We start from the raw sequence: 27,954 nt of genomic DNA on the forward strand, positions 1-27,954 counted from the left end.
TAGGCTTGGAAAGCATCAACTAGAAAGTTGACTTTCTAATCAAAAACTTGGTAGAGGACTAGAGAGAATATCTAACTTGCTAGTCAGTCATGGAAGCAGAATCTCATGTTTCTTGCTGTACAATTTCTACCTTAGCAAATTCATTATTTTATCTGAAAAACAAATGTATCTACTTACAAGAATCAAGATCATGTGGGTACTGCAATGAGAGCTAGCAAAGCTCTTCATCGCTAAGTTTACAAATAATTGCTTGTTCACACTAAAACATCACAACTTTCTGGGTTGGGAGGTCACTGAGTTATAAATAAGCTACAGTGCTTTAAAATTAGGAATTTACCCTAGGTTAAATAGAGGAATGGGTGATTAAAAAACAAACAACAACAAACAAAAGCCAAAAAAAAACCTGGAATGATCAGAATTTGAATTGAAGAATAATCTACAGTTCAGCTCTGTTTTTAAAAGTTGAAGAAATATATCACTCTTTTTTTCTTTGTCTTTTTCATTTGAGATAGGGGATCAAGAACCCCAGTCTGTTATTTAATATCTCAAAGCAAATGAAGTAAGTTCATTCACACGAAATCATTGTTCAAATTAAAAAGGACTACCCTAAATTGGTTGGTGACTATTTGTGGTATAGGGAGGCATTTCTGGTCATCTTTATCATATTTAAAAAGTGTGAAACTTTGCTTTAGTGTTTAACTTACCTAGCAATAAGAAGGCTGAACGGTGTTATGATCAGGGGCTAGGACCCAGATTCTAATCCTGACAATGCCAATACTAATTGGATATCTTAGGCTAAATTATTTAATCTCTTTAAACTTTGACTTATCCTCTATTAAATAGAAGAAATATTAATATCTACCTGATAAGTCTGTTATTAGGTCTAAATTAAAATAGTGTATATAAAATAAGTACTAACACTAAGTGCATGTCCTTTTTATTATTTATTATTCACATGTCTGCTATTATATATCCTGTTTCATCTATTCTAAAAAAGAGTTCACATATTAGGATGAGTATGTTAATGAGAGTGTTAGCTGGATGATTTCATTATGAAAAATTGATACTCTTTAGTGGGATTTGAAAAAAATGACTTCACAATGTAATTTCAGGTTTTTCAGATTTTTTTACAAAAGCATTTCTAGGGTCCTTAGTAAATAAGGGGAATAAGAACCAGAGAGCTTTAGAAATGTTCTAAGTTCCCAGTTATTAGTAACTTTGGAAGCTGGGTCTAGGACACAGGTCTCCTATATTCCAGTCGACTGCCTTTCCTGAACATCACTCGGTTTGCAATAAACATCACAGGCCGTATCAGAGGAGAAAGAGCTGAGAAAAATTACAGCTACTATCCATGTAGAAATTGAAATGGCTGATTTGTATGTAGCTCTACAACATTAACTTCACCTTTTTGGAAAGAGGCAGATTGTTCAGGAGTAATCAGAAATAAAGAACCAACCAAATGTTTCTCAATAGCAGAGTGACCTGGGTAGCATTCAATGTTAGGCTGACACTCATACGTTTTTGTTTTTGTTTTTGTTTTTAAAGATTTTATTTATTTATTTGAGACAGAGAGAATGAGAGAGAGAGAGCACATGGGGGGGGGGGTCAGAGGGAGAAGCAGGCTCCCTGCCTAGCAGGGAGCCCGATGCGGGACTCGATCCAGGGACTCCAGGATCATGACCTGAGCCGAAAGCAGTTGCTTAACCAACTGAGCCACCCAGGCACCCCCACTCATACGTTTTTATCTCCCACCTGACAATATTGCTGTACAGACTAACTTTAAAATGCTTTCAAAACAAACAGCAAAGAGAAAAACATGGAACTCTGGTCTGATTGAGTTTTCTTTTAGTGTGTTCTGCAAAATTATAAATATGGAGAAAATGGTCTCTGGTTCTGATGGGTAACTGAAAATACATATTTACCTATATCCCTTAAAACTGTTCCACTGCAAAGAAAGGAATAAATGCTGAAACACATCCTCAGAATCACTGGAAAATCGGGAGCACAGCTACCAACATACAAAAATAGTTTTTTAAGGACTTTCTATAAACCAAATGGAAACTGTTTGATAAAAATATGTAAAATTGAGAAACTAGCAAACACCTACAGGTGAGACAAAGATGAACAAAAAAATGTTCCCAGCAGAATTCCGGAATAACCCAAAATGATGAAGGGGCATAATGAAGGAGCTGTGCATGTGTCACTAAATTAATCAACAAACTTCCTAAAAAAGCCAGGTCAATCCCTTGTGTTAGAAGCTATTGATTCCAGCATTTGTACTGAGGACATCCAGGGTGGGTAAATATCACTGATGTAGGAGATGTGACACAGGAGTTTCCATGAGGGGGCAATGGGATGGGAGAAGTGACTGCCATGAAGAACTTTACCCCCCGCCCCCGCCAATAAAGAAGCTATCAGGGCATCATTAACGTAAGCCCAATGGAAAACACAACTCCTCCTTTACACTTAGAGCAACATAAAACCAGACATTGATCAGAACATGTATTCCCTGCTAGGGGAATGAAATTTCCTCTTAGACTATGGTGCCAGAGAACCAAGAGATGCAAACTTCGAAAATATCTGTGAAGGGATAGCAAGGAAAGATCCGTAAGTTTCTACGTCTGTCTCATAGATTTTTCTAGAAGGAGATAATCAGATAAATTACAGATGGAAATCTCCCTGAGATGAAAAATGATAAAGGCCCATCAAATTGCTGTAGGGATTTATGAACTCCAAGGATAAAAAGAACATTTTACCCACTTCCTAACAGAAAAGAAGAATATGTAAAAATCCTGGAGGAGAAATAATCAGACATCTGTCTTCTGTAAGGCAGGTGGATAATGGATGCTAGGATACATTGCAACAATACTGTCAATTACTTAAGAAAAAATAATTCTGAACCTAGATCAAACTTCTTTTTTAATATGTGTATGTATAACACATTTTTTCAGTCAATCAGGAACTCAAAAAGCTTATCACCCATGCACAATTTCTGAAATGTATGAGCAAAACATGTTGTTAGGGCTGAATGTGCCTACTGCCCCAAGTCCATATGTCGAACCTTAAACCTCAGTACTTTAAAATGTGACTGTATTTGGAGATAGGGCCTCTAAAGAGGTCAGTACATGAAAAGTAGGCCATTAGGATGGGCCTTAATCTAATCTTGCTGGTGTCCTCATAAGAAGAAATTTGGACACAGGAAGAGATACTGGGGATGCACACACAGAGGACACACAATGTGAGGACATGGCAAGAAGGCAAACATTGGCACGTCAAGGAGAGAGGTCTCAAGAATTCAAACCTGCCTGCACCTTGATCTTGGACCACTAACCTCCAGGATTGTGAGAAAATAAATTTCTGCGTATAGGCCACCCAGTCTGTGGTATTTCGTTAATGTAGCCTTAGCAACATAATTTACATATCAAACAAAAAATCCAACATAGCAGATTGCATAGGAATTAATAAAGAGTAGTGAGCAAAGATGACTATAAAACATACATAATTATATAGTATAAACATAAACTTGATAATTACGTGCTAGTGAGGTCTACAGCATTTTTAAGAATATGATTGTCAAGAAAGCAGATCAATTATTTACACCCTGAATCTAAGGTTCCAGCCAACAAGAATAAGCCATAGAGCTGTTTGAGAAGATGAGCTGGGTCAATAAAACTTGCCGAAGTTGTCTTTTATTTGAGGGGTGGGTGGAAGTATGCAATTAATTTTCCGTGATAATGGATAAATATTTTAAACAAAATGATCCTTCCTAAATCTTAATCACAAAAATCTTAGATCACTTAAAAAAAGTGATTTATTAAAAACCATGTCCACTTTAGAAAAAGAGACCTAGCAATTAAAATTTACTGTAACTTAGGGGCACCTGGGTGGCTCAGTCGGTTAAGCGTCTGCCTTTGGCTCAGGTCATGATCTCAGGGTCCTGGGATGGAGCCCCATGTTGGACTCCTTGCTCAGCAGGGACCCTGCTTCTCCCTCTGCCTGCCGCTCCCCCTGCTTGTGCTCTATCTCTCTCTCTCTCTCTCAGACAAATAAATAAATAAAATCTTTAAAAAAATTAAAATAAATAAAATTTACTGGAAGTAAGCAAGAATTCAGGAAATCTAATCAACCCAACTAAAGATAGCAGTAACGGGGAAAATAATAAAATAAACAAAAGAAAAATAGAAAACACACAAAAAATAGGTCTATATCATGATGAAACAATAACACATGTGAAAAGGACTAAATTAATTTATAAAAACCAGAAACTCAGATTATGGGAAAAAAATAATCCAGCCATATGCTGTTTAAAACTGACATAACTAAAGCCATATCATGGGATAGTTAAAAATAAAGGCATGGGTAAAATACTAATAAAATTATTTAAAAAATAGAAGAACTTCCATATTAATAACAGAAAAATAAGATTTTGGGAAAAGTATAAAGAGGGACACCTAATATTGATAAAAGTTATGACTCCCCAAGCACATATAACTGTCTTGAATCTTTATACATTCAACAATATGGCTTTGGAATATAAAAGGCTGAGACTAATAAAAACAAACTGTAACTTTTATAATTTCACTGAAAGAATTTAAAATACTATTTTCCTAAATTGACAAATTAAGTTGAGATAACAGTCAGTAAAAATGTAGAGGAATATGATTTAATTTATCTCTGTGTTTCTATCATCTCTCTCTCCATATCTTTTTTTTTTAGGATTTTATTTATGTATTTATTTGACAGAGAGAGACACAGCGAGAGAGGGAACACAAGCAGGGGGAGTGGGAGGGGGAGAAGCAGGCTTCCCGCAGAGCAGGGAGCCCGATGCTGGGCTCGATCCCAGGACCCTGGGACCATGACCTGAGCCGAAGCAGAAGCTTAACGACTGAGCCATCCAGGCACCCCTCCAACTACCTATCTTTGTACGGAAGAAGCAATCATTCTTTCATATATCCATAGAAAATTCACAAATACACATACGAATTCTACATGAGATAACAAAAGTATGTCAAATTAACAGGGAGAAGACACAGTATTGAATCAATGGTGTTGAAAGAACTGGCTTCCTATTTTGGAAAAAAAAATGAGCTTCTAACCTCTCACCATACATACACAAAATGAATTATAAGTGGCTTAATTAGTTGAATCTAAAAATCAAAATTGTGTAATAACTAAAACAAATGAGGATATTTTGTTATTTTTTTTAAAGATTTTAGTTATTTGAGAGAGAAAGCACATGGGGGGGGGGCAGAGGGAGAGGCAGACTCCCCGATGAGCAGGAAGCTGGCTGGAGGGAGGGGTGCATCCAGACCTCAGGATCCTGACCTGAGCTGGAGGCAGAAGGCAGACACTTAACAAACTGAGGCACCCAGGCGCCTCGAGAATATTTTGTTATTTTATGACAGGAAATGGCTTCCTATGCATTAAATCCAGAATATATTAGTAAAATAGAGATTGACAGATTTCACAAAATAAAAATGTGAAAGATGCTTTAACTTTGAATATGTTACATGCTTTTTTTTTTTTTTTTAAGAAGTCCTATTCAGCTTGGGACCCAGACTTCTAAGCAAAGCTGACTTTTGGTTCTTTCTCAAGTGACTTTGCATCTGGCCCGTTTGTAGGCAGGTGTAAGAAATGCCTTCTTTTGCAAATTCCCACATCTCTGTCTTAAAACTGTGACTTGATTTTAATTTTTAACAGCATATTTCTTTGACTTGAGGTCCCTTTTCTTTTTCTGTTTTTCTGATATTCTAAAGGCAAAGTCTAATTTGAAGGTCAAATCAGATTAGCTCCTCTCAAGCGTCAACCTTTACATTTCCTGTGGTACTTTCTCATTCTGAGAATTTATCATTTCGTAGCAACTTAAGAGCTGTGTTTTTACCTTCTTACAGTTAACTTTTCTATTATCTACCATGGAAGATACACAGGAGTTACATAGTTTTCTCTACCTGAGCAATTAAAGTATCATTGCTGTGAAGATCTATATGCATGCCTTTGCTAAACTGTTAATACAAGCCCATGATTCTTACTATGTTACGAGTGACATGTGTGTGTTTGACATGCTCTCCTACGTGTAACCCATTGCAGGTCCTACGTGGTGAACTGCCTTGCTGAATGCCTGGCACATTGGATACCACCTTATATTTCTCTTCTATTCAATGAGACCTATCAGATTAAAACACGGGATACTGATATTACATAGGAGTCTGTTCTCAAAAAGGGAGGAAAATGCTAAAAACTACTTTGGTTCATTTTAACTATTGTTCTTGATATCACCGATGCCACACCAGTGTGTGTAACACATTTAGAACTGCTGCCCTGGTATATTACTTTCCGTATTTCTGCTTAAAATAGCACGAAATGCTCAAATTTGGAGTACAATCCAGAATCTTCTGCAAGTCTGTTTAGAGGGCAGAAATTTGCTAAGTATGTTCAACAGCTCCTACCCATATCTCTCTACCTTTTATGCCAGGGGACATTTGCACTAATTATTATTTCCTGTCTTGAACTTTATCTAATGGCATTCTCAAAAGCTGCCTTCATAAACGGGGTGCCATCACTTGTGCAACAATGACCATGAAGTTCAGCATTTAACAGAAATGAGAGAGAATTGGTTAGTCTGGAACATCAGTTAAAATGTTCTTTAAAAAAGGATAAGATTAGGGATGCCTGGGTGGCTCAGTCCGTTAAGTGTCTGCCTTCGGCTCGGGTCATGATCCCAGGGTCCTGGGATCGAGTCCCGCATCGGGCTCCCTGCCCAGCGGGGAGCCTGCTTCTCCCTCTGCCTGCCGATCCCCCTGCTTCTGCACTCTCTCTGACAAATAAATAAAATCTTTTAAAAAATTTAAAAAAAGGATAAGATTATAGATAGAACACTGACGGTGCCTCTCAACAACTTTCATAATAACATATCATAAAAAAGCATTTTAAAATTAAGCCTTAATAGTAAAGAAAATGAATAAAAATCTATAAATTGCCTTAAGCATATGGTATGCAAACCAGTACCTATTTAATTTTGAATACGTATTTTTGTAAATCAACTATATATTAAACTTTTTTGAATACATTTGCTCCCTTTTGGAAACTTTACATTTTTGCTCATTTCTCTTTTTACTCAACATAGGACTGGAAGAATCTCTACCTACAGTCCTAGTGATAACTAGGAAACGGGGTATGTTCTCATCTATGTGGCAACATCTCATGGTAATAACCAGAGCCTTTTGGGCAACTCATTAACATAGGTTATCATTCTGTAAATTACTTCACTGCACTGAGTGGTAAGTTAATGCCCTAATCAAATGAATGCAAATCTAAAACACATTTCCTCTATTACTAGTGACTGTATATATACCATATTTCATTGATCTGTTATTCAATTATTTATGATTATCATATTATTATATATGGGTGAATGGGGTAGTTGCTGACTGGTGTATCAGATGCCCTCTCTAGAATATCTTAAAGTACCCAGCCATTGCTGGTGCAGTATGCATTTGCACCACAGCGTCCCCTGGAGGGCCCATGCTCATTCTGCATTTAAGAAAAAAAGGCTAAATTTTTTTTTTTGTCTGCCAAACTTCTTATTCTGAAGTTCAGGAGTCTGGAAGCCCCTATCACAGGAATAAACAGAATTTCTCCTGCATTATTCTGGGGTGGGGGACGCTGAAAGGTCTACTTCTTCTAACGGGGCAGATACAGGTCTAATGACAAACTCAAGAGGATTCCAAAACTGACCAGAGGAAGCCTTAACCAGTTTAACAAAGATGTGGTCTTGGTGGCTCTTATCGTTGAAATGCTCATTCAAAAAGTTAATCATCAAAAGCAGCAGAACAGGGGGCGCCTGGGTGGATCAGGTGGTAAAGTTTCTGCCTTAGACTCAGGTCATGATCTCCTGGTCCTGGGATCCAGCCCTGCATCAGGGGGGAGCCTGCTTCTCCCTCTGCCCTACCCTCTCCCCTCTCCTTCCCCTCCCCCTTCCCATTCCCCTCCCCTTGCGGGCGAGTGCGCGCGCGCTCTCTCTCTCTCTCTCTCTCTCTCTCTCTCTCTCTCTCGTGCGTACTCTCTCTCTTTCTCAAATAAATAAATAAAATCTTTTTTTTTAAAAAAGCAGAATAAAAGGATTAAATGATAGGTAAAACAAATAGCTTTGGCATCCCCCACAACATCTCACACACACTACACATTTAGGAGGTACATCTGACTATTTACATAACGATTATACCATTTTTTGGTAAAGTTTGCAAACTCCCACCAAATCTATACTGAAAACTACAATATACAGAACAGAGAATATACAAAGCATCTTTTAAAGAATAGCTATTGGTATCACATATGATTTTGAGTAATAGAAATACAGAACATAAAATATGCCATAAAAATAACCTTCTAGTGCTAAGAGGCAGTGGAGCAGAAGCACAGACTGGAGCCAGTGGATCTGCGGACACCCTGGCCTGCCATCTGCCATCTCCTAGCTCTCTGACCTTGAACAAGTTCCTGAAGCTTTCTTGATCTCATTTTCCTCATCTGTCAAAATGTAGATAATGTCAGTATTGTCTCACTGGACTGTGAAGACTACACACACACACACACACACACACACACACGACTTCAAACAATGAATGGTACATAGTAACCATCTAATACTTTCCTCACTCTTTTTTTGCTCTGCTCTTACTATCTTCCTAGACATTAAAACAAAACAAAATTCACAAACACGGGGCCACAAGAACAACAGTTCCCTGAATGGAACATTTACACGCTAAATTCTAACAGGTTTTAGCAGAAATCATTTGTGTCTAAAACTCAACTCTAAGATAAAGATCATTTCAACACGGTAGGCTGACTGTTCTGAAATATGAACAACACGCTTCTTGAAACCCATTTAGATATATTAATTCATCTGTTATCGCTGAAGGAAGTTTTAGGAAGTAGTTCATTTTTCTTTCCCCCTGAGCAATTAGAAATTTCTGTAAATTACAAAAAAAAATGTTATGAAAAGTATCAATTATAAAAGTTTCCTATTCATTTCCTTTCTGTGACTTTACAAATGAGTCTGGAATAATAAAAGGATATTAGTCATTTTTAAAGATTTTTTTTTTTTTATTTGAGAGAGAGAGAGAATGAGAGAGAGCACATGAGAGGGGGGAGGGTCAGAGGGAGAAGCAGATCCCCTGCCGAGCAGGGAGCCTGATGCGGGACTCGATCCCGGGACTCCAGGACCGTGACCTGAGCCGAAGGCAGTTGCTTAACCAACTGAGCCACCCAGGCGCCCAGATATTAGTCATTTTTAAAGAAATTCTCTTTTCCTGTGACAAACTTTACTTCTTTTCATAGACATTAAATAACTCACCTGAGTTGGCTAAATATCAAAACAAGCCAGAAGCTAGGAAGCCGAACTAATGGAACTAAGTAATCTCATGGGAAATTATTTGGTTCACTTAGGGCTCTTTCAGCAATGTGGATCAAAAAGTGACCAGCACCATTTTAAGGAGTGCTTTTAATTTTATATGTAGGTAGGTAATTGAAAGATAGGGGGAAAAAAAAAACTGACCTAGAAAATAAAGTATGTATTAGCATTATTCTTTTATTTCCTGAGCCTTTGAATCAAAGGACACTGATGTCTGTGTGAACATTTTATTATTCTGAATATTATCCATTTACTATTCTGAATATTATTCCTTTATCATCAGGCTTCCATGTTCCTATAAAACACATGCCTTCTTCATGCAGCCTATTACGCCAACTTTGCAGGCTGGGATAAATCTGAATCATTTGGCTTTTTATCCTAAAAATTAATAGGAAAATCATAATTGGTTTTCACCCTGATCTCATTGACGGAACAAGTCTTGTCTGCTTTAGCTTTATATGATGCCCTTCATTAATATACTAATAAAATTAAAGCATGTTTTATTTAGAAAATAGTCTTTTATGCCAGGTGAAGATCTAACTATCCATTATTTGTAGAAATTGCTTTCCAATTTATCCTTAGACTCTACTTTAAGCAAAGCTACATATTCTATGCTCCAGACACCTGGAAATCATCTCTAACTTGCCTCCTTGTTTTACTGCCAGACCTCTGGCCACCTCCCACTCGCCAGTCCCCATTCCTTTCCACAGAGCAGCCAGATAGATCTTTTAAACTTTCAAATGAGATTATATTATTCCACAATACTCTCTGCTATTGACTGAACATGTTCCCCCAAGCTGGATTCATATGCCAAAGTTCCAATTCCCAATGTTTTGGTTTTTGGAGGTGAGGTATTTGGGAGGCAATTAGGTCATGAGGGTAGAGCCCCATGAATGGCTTGAGTGTGTTTATAAGAAGAGACAGGAGAGAGATGATCTCTCTTTCTGTAAGTGAGCACACAGTGAAAAGGCAGCCATCTGCAAACCAGGAAGAGGGTCCACACCAGGAACCAAATTGGTCAGTACCTTAAACTTGGACTTCTCAGTCTCTACAACTGTGAGAAGTAAATTTCCATTGCTTAAGCCACAGTAATCTGTTATAGCAGCCCAAGATGACCCTCTCCAATGACTTTCTGTGGTTCTTAGAATAAAAGCTAATATCCTTGTGTCCCTAAAAGGCCCTACCTATATGACCTGGCTCTTGCTTGTTTCTTCAACATCATCATCCTCTCTCTCTCTCTCTCTCTCTCTCTCTCACTTATTTTGCTCCAGCTACACTGGCCTTCAAATATCTTATACATTGAGCTTTTACATTAGCTTGTTTTGCCTTCTAAGAGCATTCTTAATCCAGATGTTCACAAGGCAGGCTCTTTTTTTTTTTTTTTTTTAAGCCTAAATTCAAATGTCATCTTTCTCAAAGACTTTCTTACCATTCGGTATAAAATAAAACTCTCCCAGCAGACCAGGAGTAACTATGTATTACAGAAACCTGTTTTATTTGCTCCAGAGTACTGTATCACAAGTTGAGGTTTTTGTATTTGCATTTTTTTTAAATTTGTTTTCTGTCTTCCCCAACTGAAGGGCAAGTTTTTAATAAGTTAATATAAGGAGGACAAATTTAAACTGACTGGAGTTCACTCAAAATTTTTCATTGTGTTACAAGTTATTATCTTGAAAAGATTTGTGTTTTCTTTGGACTGGGTACTTGTATCAGACTGGGCCAAGCTAGAAAATATAAACTACTCTAATGTATTTCAAATAGAGAGACTTTAATGTAGAGCGCTGGTTACAAAGTTTATGGAAGAGATGAGAAATCACCAAGGAAATCATGAAGCATCCCAGAGATTAATCATTATGTATAGGAAAATGGTCTCACCGCTAAAACTAGAGAGCCAAAAGGAGGGAGTAACTGAAACTGAGATGCTGGAAGATGGAGTTTGGCAGGCATACTTGGTGGAGGCAGGGCTTATCTGGAAAAAACTGAGTCAGAAATGAAATGCAGTTAGAAACTCAGCAGAAGAGGGGGGAGAGGGGAGAGGGAGGGAAAAATGGAGGGAAGGCGGTGGAGAGGGAGGCGGAGAGTGGGAGGATGAGGAGAGGGAGAGAGAAAGGGATAGGGGGAGAAGAACGTCTTGTCTAGTCTTCCTGCTCTCAGGTCTTTGGCCAGTGGAAAGTACTGGCCAAACCTATTCAGCAAAGCAGAGAGCAAGGGGGCCTGGGAATTGTAGTTTTCTGGGATACAGAACAAAGCACAGAAGGGCTGGGGATGCATAGCACTGAATACAATTTCATAACATGTGTGCTGACAAGAAAGCATTCTACCACAAACTATAACTTGAAATCTCTCTTAGGAATGCCTTGCTATTTTTATGGCCTCCTAGGCCCTCTACTATAAAACTTCACCATTGGTATTTTGCCATATCTTTTCTAAAGGATTTTTGTAATCAATTTAATAGTTTCAGATTAGAACAACTATGATGCACCATGTGGTCCTGAACCACATACACACACACACACACAGGATTTTCCAGACCAATAGTTGAGAAAGTGAGACTTGTCCCTTATGTTCATCAGTGACATAAGGATACATTATGAAAACAGTTTCTCTCAGGTTTCTGTAAAAGTTAGGACTTTTCAGTAGCAAGTAACAAAAAGAGAATTTTACTGGCTCAGTCAAGGTAGGATCCAGGACTTAAACAGAACAAATACTATTCTGTTTCTCCCTCTTTCTTTAGTTGGAGTCCTTCCTGTGTTTGCTTCATTCTCAGACTGTATCCCTCCCCATGTTGGGAAAGATGGCCTCCAATAGCCCAAATCTAGCCCATATCCTTATGATTTGTAAGAAAGACAAATCGTCCTATAATCTGCACCAAATATTGGAGAAGACTATGACTTGGGTCAGCTGTGGAGTTGGTAAAAGAAACCTACAGTGACAGTCAACCCTGTCAAGACAGTTTGGAATGGGGGAAAGTGATTCCTCTACAAAAAGCGGATGTCAGGCTAATTCTCTAGCACTATTCTTCCCAGTAGAACTCTCTGAAGACTGGAGCATAAAAGCATAGCTACACATACTTGCTGCCTTCTGGTTAGAAAAAAACCAATAGTCACCAAAAGCAAGGTATCAAAAATCAAGACATGAGGCCAACATTTATTTTCAAAGTTTACACGTTTCCAGAAACATGGCTCAAAGCAATGGGTGACCGAAGTAGCAGTCTCAGGATGTCACATACCAATGGGGGGGGGGTGCAAAAATATTCAATCTGACCAACCAGCTGGTGAGTAGCTAAAAGATATAAGGATGCTCTTTTTGAACTGAGGAAGCAACATTTTGTGACAGTGACTGAAATCAACTTGTGTTCTGTTGAAAGGTCTCTTGGCCTCTCCATTGGTATTTTCTTCCATAAGTAACAACCAGGAACTTGTGTTTTCTTCAACTGCAGGAATCTGTGTTTAAAAACATCAGTAGCCTGGTGATGGGTATTAAAGAAGGCATGTATTGAATGGAGCACTGGGTGTTATATGCAAACAATGAATCATGGAACACTACATCAAAAACTAATGATGTACTGTATGGTGATTAACATAACATAATAAAGTAAAATTTTTAAAAAATCAGTAGAAATAATGTATTGTGGAGTCTCTCTAAGGTTAGTGGTTATAAATAACCCTGGATAAAATGGAACATAAGTAATAGGCTAATCTACTGAGTTTTCATATATTGTTTTAAAAACAATGAAAAAAATTCCAAAATTGTCACACGATCTTCATTTACTTGTTGCTAAACTGTTAAAAATGAATCTCTTTCTCTGTTGTTTTTACTGGCTTCCCTTTAGGAAAACAGACATGCATGGAGAATCAGCACAAATTCTCTACTTTCATTGCATGTTTGTATTTTTTCTTGAGGAGCTCTCTTTTCTATCACTGGCTAGAATTGATAAGGCCCTTTTTTCCTTTCTCTCTGTTCCCTATGCTTCTCCTTAGACTTCTTTGTCAGACGGCAGAACACCTGTGAAACCATGCTGGGTAAGCGATGTCAGATTTTTGAAATCAGATTTTTCGTTAATTTTATAATAGAAAAGTTACTAAGCCACGTTGAGTCTCCATTTTTAAATTGTAATATTGGGGAAAATATACTACCTCGTGAGATGAATGGTAGAATTAAAACAGCAGATATGAAGCTTACAATACCCAGCCTGAAAGATAGGAATCACTTAGCAACTGTATTGTTTACAAAGGATGATGTTTGAGACAAAGATTCCAACTGTATTTATTCAAACAACAGGTGGTTGTATAATTACAAAGCAGTAATACCAGGTATTGTGTTCTGATATATAATCTTACAATTAGAAATCAAGATTTCAAGATTGCTTCAGGCTGATTGAAAAGCTTACTGATATTTCATACGACAGAAAGTAGTAAAAATGCAGCAACCTGCTTCTTCAAAGACATTTGCATTTGATGCAGATTCTTAGTCAAAAATGGAGCAGGTAAGTTGTTTTTCGGGTAAGCTGATAGATGCTTAAAATCTTAAATTTCTTTGCCTTTACCTTGATTGGGGAAGAAAATTCTTTTTATCATTATCCCTCCCATCTCATGTCTGCATTTTCCCTATCTGAGTTGTTAGCAGAAGATGCATGTGGAATCTGCCCATCCTCTTTTATCTCTAGATGATCTTTTAAATAGCACACACCATAATTGAGTTCAGGTGGCAGCCGTGAATGAGATAAATCTTGAATGAGACTAAGATGAATGACAGCACTGCTGGCCAAAATCCCACTGTCCCAGAAAGAAATGAGAAATTAATGGAATCAACACTGGTGTTCTGTGATTAAAAAAAAAGAAAAATGTTTAAACACATGCTATGAATATTTCAGTGAAACACTTCCCGCCTCCCTTTTGTACCTTTAATAACCCCATACTCCTGGGGTCAACCATGTAGAACCAGAACCGAACAGTACACATTCCGAGGCTTGCTGGAAAGTACTGGGAAGTAGTGATTCTCGCCGTGTGTCCTTCTTTGGGTCCAGATGAGCTGACAGACAGGAAGTGCTGGCCATTCCCTTGAAATAGACAAACACAGCTCTTTCAGTACAACGATCTGTGTCATAGCATGAGGCAGAATCTATTTAAGTCATATGCAAATTGCATGCCTCCCATCCACACACAATTAAACACAACTCGTTTTCTTTCCGTGGAGTCACATATCAATAATGTTTAATTCTTTGGAAAAAAAAAAAAAAAAAAAAAAAGAAAAAAGAAGAAGAATGTCACTGATTATATGGCTCCCCAAATTCACCTGAGTATGTGACTCTTGCCTAGTGATCAAAAATCTGTACTGACTCTGAAGGTACCTTCCTTTTCTTCTAATTTGCTCAAACCTGTCTGCCTGTTTCAAGTAAGTAAAATATTTTGTATGCTGTGTGTAGAGCAGGGACACGGGGTAGGAGAGGCTGACTGATAGTGTATCTCATTTCCAGTTGCTCTGATTCCCACACTGACCACAGTAGTAGTGAATGGCAGTAAGAGTAAGTGAAATGTAATTCTGAAAGTCACCATGCTGTTTTTTTCTCTGAGCAATAACTTCTATTCTCCTCAACTGCATCAGTATATGAAAGATCTCTCCATTTAAACACAAATGGATCTTTTCTGTAGATATTGTTGTCAAAATTCATCATAGCTACTATCCCCTGCATGGCTTTTACTAGGAAAGAATGAAATACATATATATATGCTTTCTTAGGTTAAATATTTATTTACAGTTTTAATTTTTTTTTAAAGATTTTATTTATTTATTTGAGACAGAGAGAATGAGAGACAGAGAGCATGAGAGGGAGGAGGGTCAGAGGGAGAAGCAGACTCCCTGCCAAGCAGGGAGCCTGATGCGGGGACTCGATCCCGGGACTCCAGGATCATGACCTGAGCCGAAGGCAGTCGCTAACCAACTGAGCCACCCAGCGCCCTATTTACAGTTTTAAATCAAAGTATTAAAATATTTTCTAACTAAAGGTATTCTATTTCTCCCCTGTGGAATTTTAGTATTGTTACTGAGATATATGGCTTTAAATCATCAGCTGTGCGTTAATAGTTCAAGAGGCTTCTTTTATGAAGCTTTCCTATTTAAGAGCTTGTTGTCAGGTGAATTTAGTACTCTCTGAGGAATCAGCCCTGAGATCATGACCTGAGCTGAAATTAAGAGTTGGACACCTAACCGACTGAGCCACCAGGCACCCCTGTAAGCAATTTCTTTGTTACAAACTTATTTAGATTATCTATTTATCATGTGAGTTTGGTAGATTGTGTCTTTGAAGGAATTGGTCTACTTAGATTATCAGCTTTGTGGGCATCTAGCTGTACATAATATTTCTCTATTATCCTTTTAGTGCCATGGATAAGTAATAAAGGTTCCCCCTTTTATTTCTGATAATTAGCAATTTGTGTTTTCCTTTCTTTTAGGTTTATATGTCTAGAAGGTCTTCAATTTTATTAATCTTTTCAAAGAACTAGCTTTTCATTTTGATTTTCCCTATGATTTCTTTATTTTTTTTGTAATTTCATGGTTTTAAATTCCAGTTAGTTAACATATAGTGTAATATTAGTTTCAGGAGTAGAATTTAGTGATTTATCACTTACATATAACACCCAGTACTCATCACAGGTGCTCTCCTTAATACACATCACCCAATTAACCCATCTCCCCACCCACCTCCCCTCCAGCAATCCTGTTTGTTCTCTATAGTTTATAAAGAGTCTCTTACAGTTTGCCTCCCTCTTTGTCCCCTATGCCATGCTCATCTGTTTTGTTTCTTAAATTCCACATGAATGAAATCACATGGTATTTGTCTTTCTCTGACTTATTTTGCTTAACAGAATACACTCTAGCTCCATCCACATTTTGCGAATAGCAAGATACCATTATTTTTTATGGCTGAGTAATATGCCATTGTGTATATATATATATATATATATATATATATATATATATATATATATATATCACATCTTCTTTATCCATTGGATATTTAGGCTTTGGCTATTATTGATAATGCTGCTATAAACATTGGGGTGCATGTGCCCCTTCAAATCTGTATTTTTTTAAATTTATTTATTTGAGAGAGAGAGAGAGTAGTCACAAGCAGGGGGAGGGGCAGAGGGAGAGGGAGAATCCCAGGCAGACTCCCTGCTGAGCACAACCCTGAGATCATGACCCCAGCTGAAATCAAGAGTCAGACACTCAACCAACTGAGCCACCCAGGAGCCCCACTTCAAATCTGTATTGTTATATCCTTTGGGTAAATACGCAGTAGTACAGTTGCTGGGTCGTAGGGTAGTTCTGTTTTTAACTTTCTGAGGAACCTCCATACTGTTTTCCAGAGTGCCTGCACCAGTTTGCTTTCCCACCAATAGTGTAAGTTCCCTTTTCTCTGAATTCTTCCCAACATCTGTTGTTTGCTGTGTTGTTAAACTTAATCATTCTGACAGGTGTGAGGTGATACTGCATTGAGTTTTTATTTGTATTTCCCTGATGATTAGTGATGTTGAGTATCTTTTCATGTGTCTTTTGGCCATCCGGATGTCTTCTTTGGAAAAATGTCTATTCGTGTCTTTGACCCATTTCTTAACTGGATTATTTGTTTTATGATTTCCTGATTTCAATTTTATAAATTACTCTTCCTAGTTTCCTAAGCTGCAAATTATCAGTTTTAGATCTTTCTTCTAATATATGCATTTGTTGCTAAAAAGTTCCCTCTATACACCATTTTCACTGAATCTCACAAATTTTTATAAGTTGTATTTGCTTTTTCATTTAATTCAAAATATTTCAAAATTTCCCTTGAGATTTGGGGTATGTGCACCCCAATGTTTAGAGCAGCAATGTCCACAATAGCCAAACTGTGGAAGAGCAAAGATGTCCATCGACAGATGAATGGGTAAAGAAGATGTGATATATATATATATATATATATATATATATATATATATATATACACACACACACACACACACACAATGGAATATTATGCAGCCATCAAAAGGAATGAAATCTTGCCATTTGCAACGACATGGATGGAACTGGAGGGTATTATGCTGAGCGAAATAAGTCAATCAGAGAAAGACATATATCATATGATCTCACTGATATGAGGAATTGTTAATCTCAGCAAACAAACTGAGGATTGCTGGAGTGGTGGGGGGTGGGAGGGATGGGGTGGCTGGGTGATAGACACTGGGGAGGCTATATGCTATGGTGAGCACTGTGAATTGTGTAAGACTGTTGAATCACAGAAATGTACCTCTGAAACAAATAATACATTATATGTTAAAAAAAAAGAAGATAGTAGGAAGGGTAAAATGAAGGGGGGTAAATTGGAGGGCAAGATGAACCATGAGAGACTACGGACTCTGAGAAACAAACAGAGGGTTCTAGAGGGAAGGGGGTTGGGGGGATGGATTAGCCTGGTGATGGGTATTAAAGAGGGCATGTACTGAATGGAGCACAGGGTGTTATACACAAACAATGAATCACGGAAAACTACATCAAAAACTAATGATGTAATGTATGGTGATAAACATAACAATAAAAAAGAGTTAAAAAAAGAGATTTTTTTCTTTGATTCATTATGTTATTTAGAAGTCTACTTATTTAATCTTCAAATATTTTAGAATTTTCCAGTTATATTTCTGTTACTGATTTCTATCTTAATTCCATTATGGTCTGAGAGCACACATTGTAGGATTTTTTTTTAAGTTTGTTAAGATGTGTTTTAGGGCTCAAATGTGGACTGTCTTGGTGAATGTTTCATGTGAGCTTGCGAAGAATGTATATTCTGCTGTTGTTGAAGTTCCATAAACGTCACTTATATCCAGCTGATTGATGGTACTGTTCAGTTTAACTATGTCCTTACTGATTTCTGCTTGTTGGCCCTATTACTGACAGGGTTGTTGAAGTCTCCAGCTATAGTAGTGGATTCATCTATTTCTCCTTGCAATGCTATTAGGTTTGCTTTGTGTATTTTGACGTTCTGATGTTAGGGGCTTACACATTGAGGGGTGTTTTGTCTTCTTAGAGTAATGACCTTTTTATCATTTTATAATCCCCTCTTTATCCCTGAATATTCTCCTTCCTTTGAAGTCTTCTTTGTCTGAAATTAATGCAGCCACTGCTGCTTTCTTTTGATTAATGTTAACATAGTATATTTTTCTCCGTTCTTTCACCTTTTTTTCCATTTATTCATCCTATTTATGTATTGATTGTATTTATTCTGGAAATGGGTCTGTTACTGACAATACATGGTTCTTTTGTTTTAATCTTCTCTTAGTCTTTTAATTGGTGAATATAGACCAGCAACATTTAAGCTGATTATTGAGATAGGTGGATTAATATTTACCTTATTTGTTATTATTTGCCATTCACTGGTATTGTTCTTCCTTGTTTTTTTTTCTTTCACTCTTTTTCAGACCTTAATTGAGGATTTCACATGATTTCATTTTTCATCATGTCTTAGCACACCAATTACATATACATTTTTGACCTTTTCTAGTGGTTGACAGTGAGTTTGCAATATACACTACCACTAACGCAAGTCCTCTTTAAAATATCACTATACCACTTCATGAATAGTATAAGAAACATACCAGAGTATTTTCCCAGTAAACTCTCCCATCCCTAATCTCTTAGGTCAGTTGTATTTTTGTTTTTTGTTTTTTTTTAGGTCAGTTAGGTTCTAGTAAAATAGTTTCTCTTGAGGGCAGGCTTTGTTCTGGGAAATTTTCAGAAAATGCTATTTTTCCCCTCCACCTGCTGAAAGCAGAGAGGAGTTTCCTCTGATCTTCACTGTGAGAAACTAACAGAGTTCCTGAAATTAAAACTTACAAATGTGTGGGGGACTTCCTAACGCTGAAATCCCCTGGACTATCCCTCCAATTTGTCCACATTGAGCCTACAGCAATTGATCAGTAATAGTTTAGGATGTCCTGCCCCATACTGACTCCTGCAGAGGTTTCTGTTTATGGGCGTCCACTCCAGTAAGTTGTGATTCTGTTTCCACTTGCTTGTCTCCAATCTGAGGGCAGTGGTTTGCCTTGAGACCTCAATTCTCTAAAAAACTTAAAAAGAGTTGTTGGTTTTTAGTTTGTTCAGCTTTTTGGTTTTTTGTATTATGAGGAAAGAAATAATGACTTCCAAGCTCCTTACATGCCAGACCAGATACTGAAAAGTGACTTGCATCTATTTTTTTTAATGATTTATTTATTTGAGAGAGAAAGAGCATGCGTGCATACAAGTGAGTGGGGGGGAGGGGCAGAGGGAAAGAATCTCCAGCCAACTCCTCACTGAGTTCGAGCTGGATGTGGGGGCTCAATCTCACAACCCTGAGATCACAACCTGAGACGAAACGAAGAGTCTGACACTTAATTGACTGAGCCACCCAGGTGCCCCTATTTTTTTTTTTTTAAGTTCCTTACTGAAAATATTTCCCTTCACTTAGAACACTTTATATTGGGGCGCCTGGGTGGCTCAGTTGTTGGGCGTCTGCTTTCGGCTCAGGTCATGATCCCGGGGTCCTGGGATCGAGCCCCGCATCGGGCTCCCTGCTCGGCAGGAGGCCTGCTTCTCCCTCTCCCACTCCCCCTGCTTGTGTTCCCTCTCTCGCTATGTCTCTGTCAAATAAATAAATAAAATCTTTTTTTAAAAAAAAAAGAACATTTTATATAGTCTAGCAAAATAAAAAAAAAAATCTTAAGAAAAATAACCAAGGAACATGACATGTGAATGAATGCTGCAAGGTTTTCCTCAATATAAAATAGTAGTGGAAACAACTTGTAGTTTCCTGGCTTGCACCATTGAACTGTTTTCTATCCTCACTGTTTTATGAAATGCATGTACTAGCAAATATTGGATTAGGAAAATTGTGCATAATATTTTAAGTCAGCCACAGAAAAGTTTGCTTTCATATTTCTTTGCAAGGATGACATATCCTTCTTATTTGGACTAGGAAGACATGCACATGGCATGTGCAGCCAAGCTATACCTAGACTCCATCCGTCAAATCTACTACAAACTATGGCTTATTCATTAAGAACATACATTCTTTAAATCTATGCTCTCTGATTAAATAAGAACATCTAGGTGTTCCCTCATTTTATTGCCTTTTACACCCCAAGGATTCCCAATGCACTTGGAGTACAATATCAGACAAACTTTACAATGTTATCCTGGTTAAATAAAAAAAATAGCATAGTCCAACTAGCTATAATAATAATGTATATAGTTAAGGTGAAAGCATGGAATCTATTCATACTGTACTGGATGTGAAGAAATAGCCTTGACCTAGTTCCAATAAGGTAAATTAATGTTAAGTATGTTTGTATAAAGCTACTCTCTATATTTCATAGCTCAGCTCTTAAGTAGTATGACATACTTAATGAGAACTAATATACCTCTACCTCCAAAGCAAGTCATGTTCAACTCAGACTTTAAATATACATCTATTCACGCTTTACAGCTAACCTGATGTTGAAAGTCAAACATTTGGAGCAGTGACAAAAGAAGGAATTCTGTCCACTGGCACAAATTTAATCCATTTTAAAAATTAGGAATTCTGATTTAAAACCTTGGATTTTGGTAAATTTATTCCTCTCACTACATAAATACACTAACCCTTCACTAATTCAGATGTTTCTTTTGAATAATTTTAATCATGTAATATTTATTTTTCAAAGGTAGGTTTTAAGTCTGCACAGCAACCTGAATGCAATCTAACCAAATTCTCCAACCTCAGTCATTGCCTATAGGCTCCTCGTGGAACTCTGATCATAGCATCCTCAGGGTCTCAATAATTTCTTTATGGCACTCCAGGTGGGAAGCAATATTTTGGTTTTTTTTTATTAAGTCCTTAAGTCCAAACAACTTAATACCTATTAAAATACTAACAACATCACGGGCACCCGAAAAACTAATACACACAAATTGAAAAAAACAAACAACTATTCTTAAATGATCACAATTATTTTCCACTGGAGAGTGTATTCATTAGGTACTGCCCAAAGTCTCAAACCTTAAAATCACACTGAACATCACCACCTTCATTACCTATCCCACTTTCGTTTTCCCCAGTACTTACTTTCATCATAGCAACTCCCATAAATCAGCTTAGCAAAGATATGACATCATTGAAAGGAATGTAGAACAATATAATGTTTGCATTTTAGGGCTATATTATGAAACTTAATGTAAAAAGAAAAAAGTAATTCACTGGGGATGATAATAATCCAGCATGTTTCACTGCAGCATATTTATTTCAGCATAAGACAATGTTATGTAAGACTCAACATCAAAGGTAGCAATTCCAATTATTAGTTAGGGGACTCTGGGTGAGCTTTCAAAGTGTACCCCACCTAGCCTCTCCTAATTTGCATATTCGATTTGGTCTTACAACATCCTGCAGTGGAACACAAAAGTCAGAAAGTCAATTCCTGGCTGATGTATTAATGCATGCAAATGTGAACTTTTATCCATTTTAAAATTTAAGAATACAAAACTATGCCTGGAAATTTAGAAGCAACCATTGCAAATTTGGTTTTGGGGGATTTTTAATTCTAGAACTCTAATATATCCAAGCTTGACTTTGTAAGGGGAATAGACTTGTTGCAATGCCATATTTTTTCCTGAGAACCACAAGGGTGAAAAGTTGTTTAGCCTTTTGAAATTATTAATAGAAATATATGAATTATCCAGGAACTATGTACTGTACCACAAAGTTATAAAACCATACATTGAATTATATTTTCAGAAATAGACTCATTCTTTATCTAGCAAGCTCAGACTAGACCTACTTTCAAACATATATAAACTTTCAGTTGCTTCATTGAGAACTACCTATTTATATCTAGCAAAATCCTTGGGGAAGGTTAATTAGCTTCCCACACAAAGTTCAGAATTTGTTAAAGCAGATAATAAAGCTTAAAAGTCTCAACTGCCACAACATATTTAGAATTTAATGGTAACTCATTGAACCAGTTGACTTTATTACATGTGACTCTGTGGAATGATCAACCACCCTCATTTCCAATTCTACATTTATTTTCCCCAATCCGTACTTTTCCCAACATTCATGGGACAGATTTTTATAGAAGCAGAATTTTTTATTGTCGGTTTGATTTTAGACTGCTTTATGGCTTTCTGTTGGCTATTTTAAATTAATTCTTATATATTGTATCAGAATGCCTTCAAATAGGTTTGTAAAACTTTAATACTGCCGGATGCAGTACTCTGGAATGTGGGCATTTACTACATACGTCTGAATGTTACCTCTCCCTACACTCTGCCTCCTAATATTTTCTGTACATTTCAGTGTAATACTTCAATCCTGGTACAGGTTTTAGGATTACAAGTTCTTAAGATTCCTAGGGTACAGATTTTATGTGTCGTATGTTATTACCTACAGTCAGGCACTGGATAGAAGTTTCTCATCAATATTCAATTTTTATCTTAGAAACTCTTTAAAGAATTACACACATTTTCAAAAACTGGAGCCACGTATTGTCAAATAATGTAAATTCAGTATCACTTTGTTCAGATCTCCATTGTTATTTGATGGGAGAGAGCCAAAATATATTAGCCACATTCAGAATCCATCAGTGCGCTTCGTGGACATTCTTTTTCACTGTGGTGTTGGCATGCAGTAGAGACTCTAATTTGTCTTTTAGATGTGATTAGCTACAATCTTGAGTTTTTTTTTTTAATGTTTCATTGAGTCATTATGTCATAAGGTAATAAATTTGACATTTCTTTTATAAAAAGACGGTTAATACTTTCAAAAGAAAGCTATATTTTTTCAGCTCCAGTGCCCTCAGAAGAATCATACTCACTTGTACTAGGGTCAAATCATAAAAGACAATTTCCCACTTCAAGTGATCTGAATTCACTTCCCGCTTTAAATTACAGGCAATTGGGGACGCCTGGGTGGCTCAGATGGTTAAGCATCTGCCTTCGGCTCAGGTCATGATCCCAGGGTCCTGGGATCGAGCCCCACATTGGGCTCTGTGCTCAGCAGGGAGCCTGCTTCTCCCTCTCCCTCTGTCTGCCTGTCTGCCTACTTGTGATCTCTCTCTCTGTGAAATAAATAAATAAATAAAATCTTTAAAAAAAATTTAAAAAAATAAAATAAATTACAGGCAATTTTGTCTTTTTTTTTTTTTCTTGCTCATAAAATAAAGCTGCCTAATGGTTTTTTAAAATGTGATGCAGTATGCCTCTCCTTCAAAATAGCAAATGCTCCCTTGTTCAGAGTTAGACTTACTTAGCTTGGTTCCACATCCTCTGTAATTTCTGCCTGTCCCTCGCTCTACAATAGAAGGGGGGTACAATGATTATCAGCTGAAATGCCCTCAATCTCTTTTTGTCTGCAAGTTTTAAAGGCCATGAAATGTAAACATGCTCAGAGAGACAACGAAAGTTTTCCTTAAAGTTGTCAAATGGCAACCACAGATACAGTGTCTCTGAAGTCAAATGAAATGTTTTCATGGCATTTGATGAAAATGTCTGTCATCATATCACTTCTATTTGCTTTCTAAAAGGCTGTACAGTGAACTGATTTGGCATTTCTTTATTTCTACCTTTTCCAACAGTTTGTCAGGCATTACTCTTCACTGAGAATAATTATTACTTATTAAAAAAAAACCACTTCTCAACAGGATGTCTCATTTTAACACTATGTACTATTACCAAATTTTGGTGCTTTAAACTGTTTCCCTCAATAATCACTGATCTGATGTAAAAATGAAGCTTATAGTTGAGACATGCCAAAATGGGATCTATTCATCCTAGGTATATATTCATCTTATTGTGAGCTTTTAATTTGCTCAGTGGTAAGTATACCTCAATCACATGAAGGTGCCATATGAATGGAATTGTTGGCACTTCCAATAAGTGTAGCTAGAGACTAAGGATTCTGACTCTCTTAATCTTCATAATGGAAGAACCTTGAAGAATCTCTTTACGTGTTATTTTCTTGTCAAGATGCCTTGAGAAACATGCATTTGCTTAATAGCATTTGTGTAACTTGATTTTATTTGCCAAATTGAAATTAAAAAGAAAACTTGTTCCCTACTCATGTAGGAAGGGAGAACTAATAAAGTATAAATCCTTTAGGTAAGTGATAAATGGCATGAACTTTGACTTTGTTTAGATTTCAGACCCATTTTACCTGAAAGAGTGTGGAAAGCAAATAAGAACAGAAGAATGTTTATTTTCATTGAAACAGAAAACAGTATCATGAGGTTATTTTAATGAGTAAGTAATGAGCAGAAACCTTGGGCAGGATGGCCCAATGGTTTTAAGCCTGCAGGTACTTTAGCTGTTGGCTTCCATTCAAATCCTGACTTTACCACTTATTAGGTATGTGACCTTGGGCAACCTATGGAAATTCTCTAGGACTCAGAAGCATGAAGAGATAATTATAGTTAGTACTTTACCTCATGGGGTTGTGGTAAAGATTAAAGGATATACTACCTGTAAAATGCTTAGAACAAAGTTGCAAATTAGAGCTACTCTCCTGGGAAGTTTAAAAAAATGGATCAAAAGATGATTCTAGTAGTAGAAAAAAGACAATCAATCACAAGTTTTTGATTGGATAACTACTACAGAGAAGGTGCCATGTCTTGCATTTGGATGTTAAGAAGAAAGACAAGTTATAGCTCAGAAAATATGAAACATGCTCAAAAGAATCTGACAATAAAAGCTAGCAGCATGTACTCCTTAGAAGACACATTCTGGGTCAGACTACCTGGGTTCCAAACCAGACTCTGGTACTTGCAAGCTTTGTGACTTTGGGAAAATCACTGAATCCCCACTGTGTCTCATATCCATCATATATCAGATGGGGATAATAATAATAATACATGGCTCACTGGCGTTATTGTGAGCCTATAATACCAAATATTGATGTAGGTTGTAAATGCCATGTAGTTCATCTGACAAAAGATGGCTTAAATCGGATGACTAAGAAGAGATTTTATAAAAGACATATCATTATATTAAGATGTCAAAGAATATAATGGAGATGGTAATAGGCAAAGAAAGTAGGTTAGAGTGGCAAAAGTTCATTCTTAAAAAATCACTAAGAGGATCCTCCTGGTTTCTAGTCTAGCATGTAAGAAGCTTAGAGGCACAGTCTCATCTTTACAACAAAAAAAGCCAGACAAACTAAAAATCAAACACTCTTCTTATATCTGTCAGAGAATTAGAGGAGACATCACAAGGAAAACCACTGGATACAGGAAGGCAGATACTGAGAATCACATTTTACTGGAGCAAAACCGTGGAAGCAGGAAACACTGATTGAGCCAGCTCAGGGTGAGGAAAACGTAAACTGTAATTAACAGATTGCTGGAGGCTTAGCGTGGAAAAGCTTAAGAGATATAAACTCCAGGGGGACAAGTCTTAAGGGCATCCCCAAAGTCTTATCTCCAGAAGCCCTACCAAGTTCCCACAGTGAAGAACGGAGAAAAATCCCTTCTGTTTCCTCCTGGGAGAGAGGAAAAGCAGCCATTTTGAAGTATGTCTATTTTTCCTAAAAAGGTCTAGACTTCCTATTTTACCTAAGGGGGAGGGAGAACTGAGAAGCATTTGTCAAGGTCACAGTAAAAAAACACAAGCTGGGGCGCCTGGGTGGCTCAGTCGTTAAGCGTCTGCCTTCGGCTCAGGTCATGATCCCAGGGTCCTGGGATCGAGCCCCACATTGGGCTCCCTGCTCAGTGGGAAGCCTGCTTCTCCCTCTCCCACTCCCCCTGCTTGTGTTCCCTCTCTCACTGTGCCTCTCTCTGTCAAATAAATAAATAAAATCTTTAACCCCCCCCAAAAACAAACAAACAAACAAAACACAAGCTTACTGAAGGACTGTGATAGATCACAGAATTGTGGAAGGCTCCTATTCCCGTGACTTTACCACTCAACACCTCTCCATCTTACCACCCCATCAATAGGCTCCTATTGACTAGCAGGGGGCTGCAACTGAAAGGCCTCCACCCAGTCACTAGGGAGGGGCGCCTGGGTGGCTCAGTCAGTTAAGTGCCTGCATTCAGTTCGGGCCAGGATCACCACAGTCCTGGGATCAAGCCCTGCTCAGCAGGGAGTCTGCGTCTCCCTCTCCCTCTGCCCCTCCCCCTGCTGGTGCGCACTCTCATTCTCTCTGTCAAGTAAGTAAAATCTTTAAAAAAAAAAAAAAAAGAAGTCACTAGGGAAACCAAAAGACAAGGGAGAAGTAGGAGGAACCAGGACGCCAGTAGAAGTTACACCTTCTGACTCCTATAGCTCCAGCCAACAGTAAATAGTAAACATGACCTTACTTCCTGCCAGATAGACAGAAAAGTTCACACAGAAGGCCCGTTTACCTTGGCTCCTTTTATCTGGCACACTGTATCCACTATCAACAAAAAATTACAAGTCATATGAAAACAATGGTATGACCAAAAGATGACATTTATAACGCCCAGAGCATATTTGAGGAACAAGAACACAGAGTTTGTAGGAGAATTAGAGTCAGAAACACAATTTGGGGAAGAACACAGAAAGCCCTTCATGCTACCTAAAAGTCAATGGAGAGCTTCTGATGATTTGCAGGATTAGCAGTCACCATTTAGGAATATTAATCCTGCATCAGCGAGAAGAGTGGCCTGGTTTAGGAGCATATTTGCATTGGAGATGAGTTTCCTTGATGCTGGCAAGAGCCCAAGAGTGACTTAAGATGACAGAAGTGAAAATGCAAAGTAAAAACATGTAAATTGAGAATGAAGAGCTGAATGAATTGGAAATTGAGAAAAAAAATTGTGTTAAACAATAATAATGTCAATAACAGAAATATTAGGAGCGGCAGGAAGAGATCCTTTCTGAAAGGAAGGTAAGCTTGAGTTCAGATATGTGACTTGCAGACATTGGAAATTATCCAGCTGAAAACTGACAGTGTGAGATTAGAACATGAAAATGAAGACTAGAGGCATGCAGAAATTAGCAAATTTTGAACATTAAGAGAATGAAAACTCTGAGCAAGCAAAAAGTGTAGGAAGAGATTTAAAAAAGTAAAAGTCAAGATGCTCAGTAAGACTCACATTTAGGTTTTAGAAGGAAAAAGAAAAAGCATCAAAGACAAATAACATTAGGAAATACATATCACAATCCACTGCAGGCGAAAACTTCCAAGAAGGTGTGCATTGAACAGTAGTGTAAGTGCAACATAAGAAGAATTATGAAATCATAAAGTTCTCAAAGGAGCTAGTACCTAAGCTCCACGAGAGCTGGTACTATGTTTGGTAAATGTGCATCACTATAGCATTTAGATCAGTGACCCAGAGTGGGTGGCCAAAAATTATTTGCTGAGGAAATAATATTTTTGCAGAAGACAAACTGTAGGGAACCAAAGAAAGTATGTATAGTTTGGTAGGATGTATACATAATTTTTTGTATTGTCTCTATCTTTGAGATATAAGAAAAAACAATAGTATTTAGAAGTGAAGTTGAGATTTTTTTTTCAAGATAAGAAAACTGTGATACATAAA

The 27,954-nt window shown here is 37.4% G+C and overlaps 1 protein-coding gene across 1 annotated transcript in view; it reads right to left on the reverse strand.

The window, feature by feature from the left end:
- Positions 1–27,954, reverse strand: part of MALRD1 (MAM and LDL receptor class A domain containing 1) — a 790,469-nt gene that overhangs the window by 185,893 nt on the left and 576,622 nt on the right. The window contains exon 33 of the mRNA XM_064590300.1: positions 14,308–14,465. Within this exon, the coding sequence (XP_064446370.1) occupies positions 14,308–14,465 (158 nt within the window). The remainder of the gene's footprint in view (positions 1–14,307; positions 14,466–27,954) is intronic.

Source organism: Mirounga angustirostris, unplaced genomic scaffold (assembly GCF_029215605.1).
Source record: "Mirounga angustirostris isolate CCGP_5_RB_7025 unplaced genomic scaffold, mMirAng1.0.hap1 SCAF_5, whole genome shotgun sequence".
Classification (NCBI taxonomy): domain Eukaryota; kingdom Metazoa; phylum Chordata; class Mammalia; order Carnivora; family Phocidae; genus Mirounga; species Mirounga angustirostris.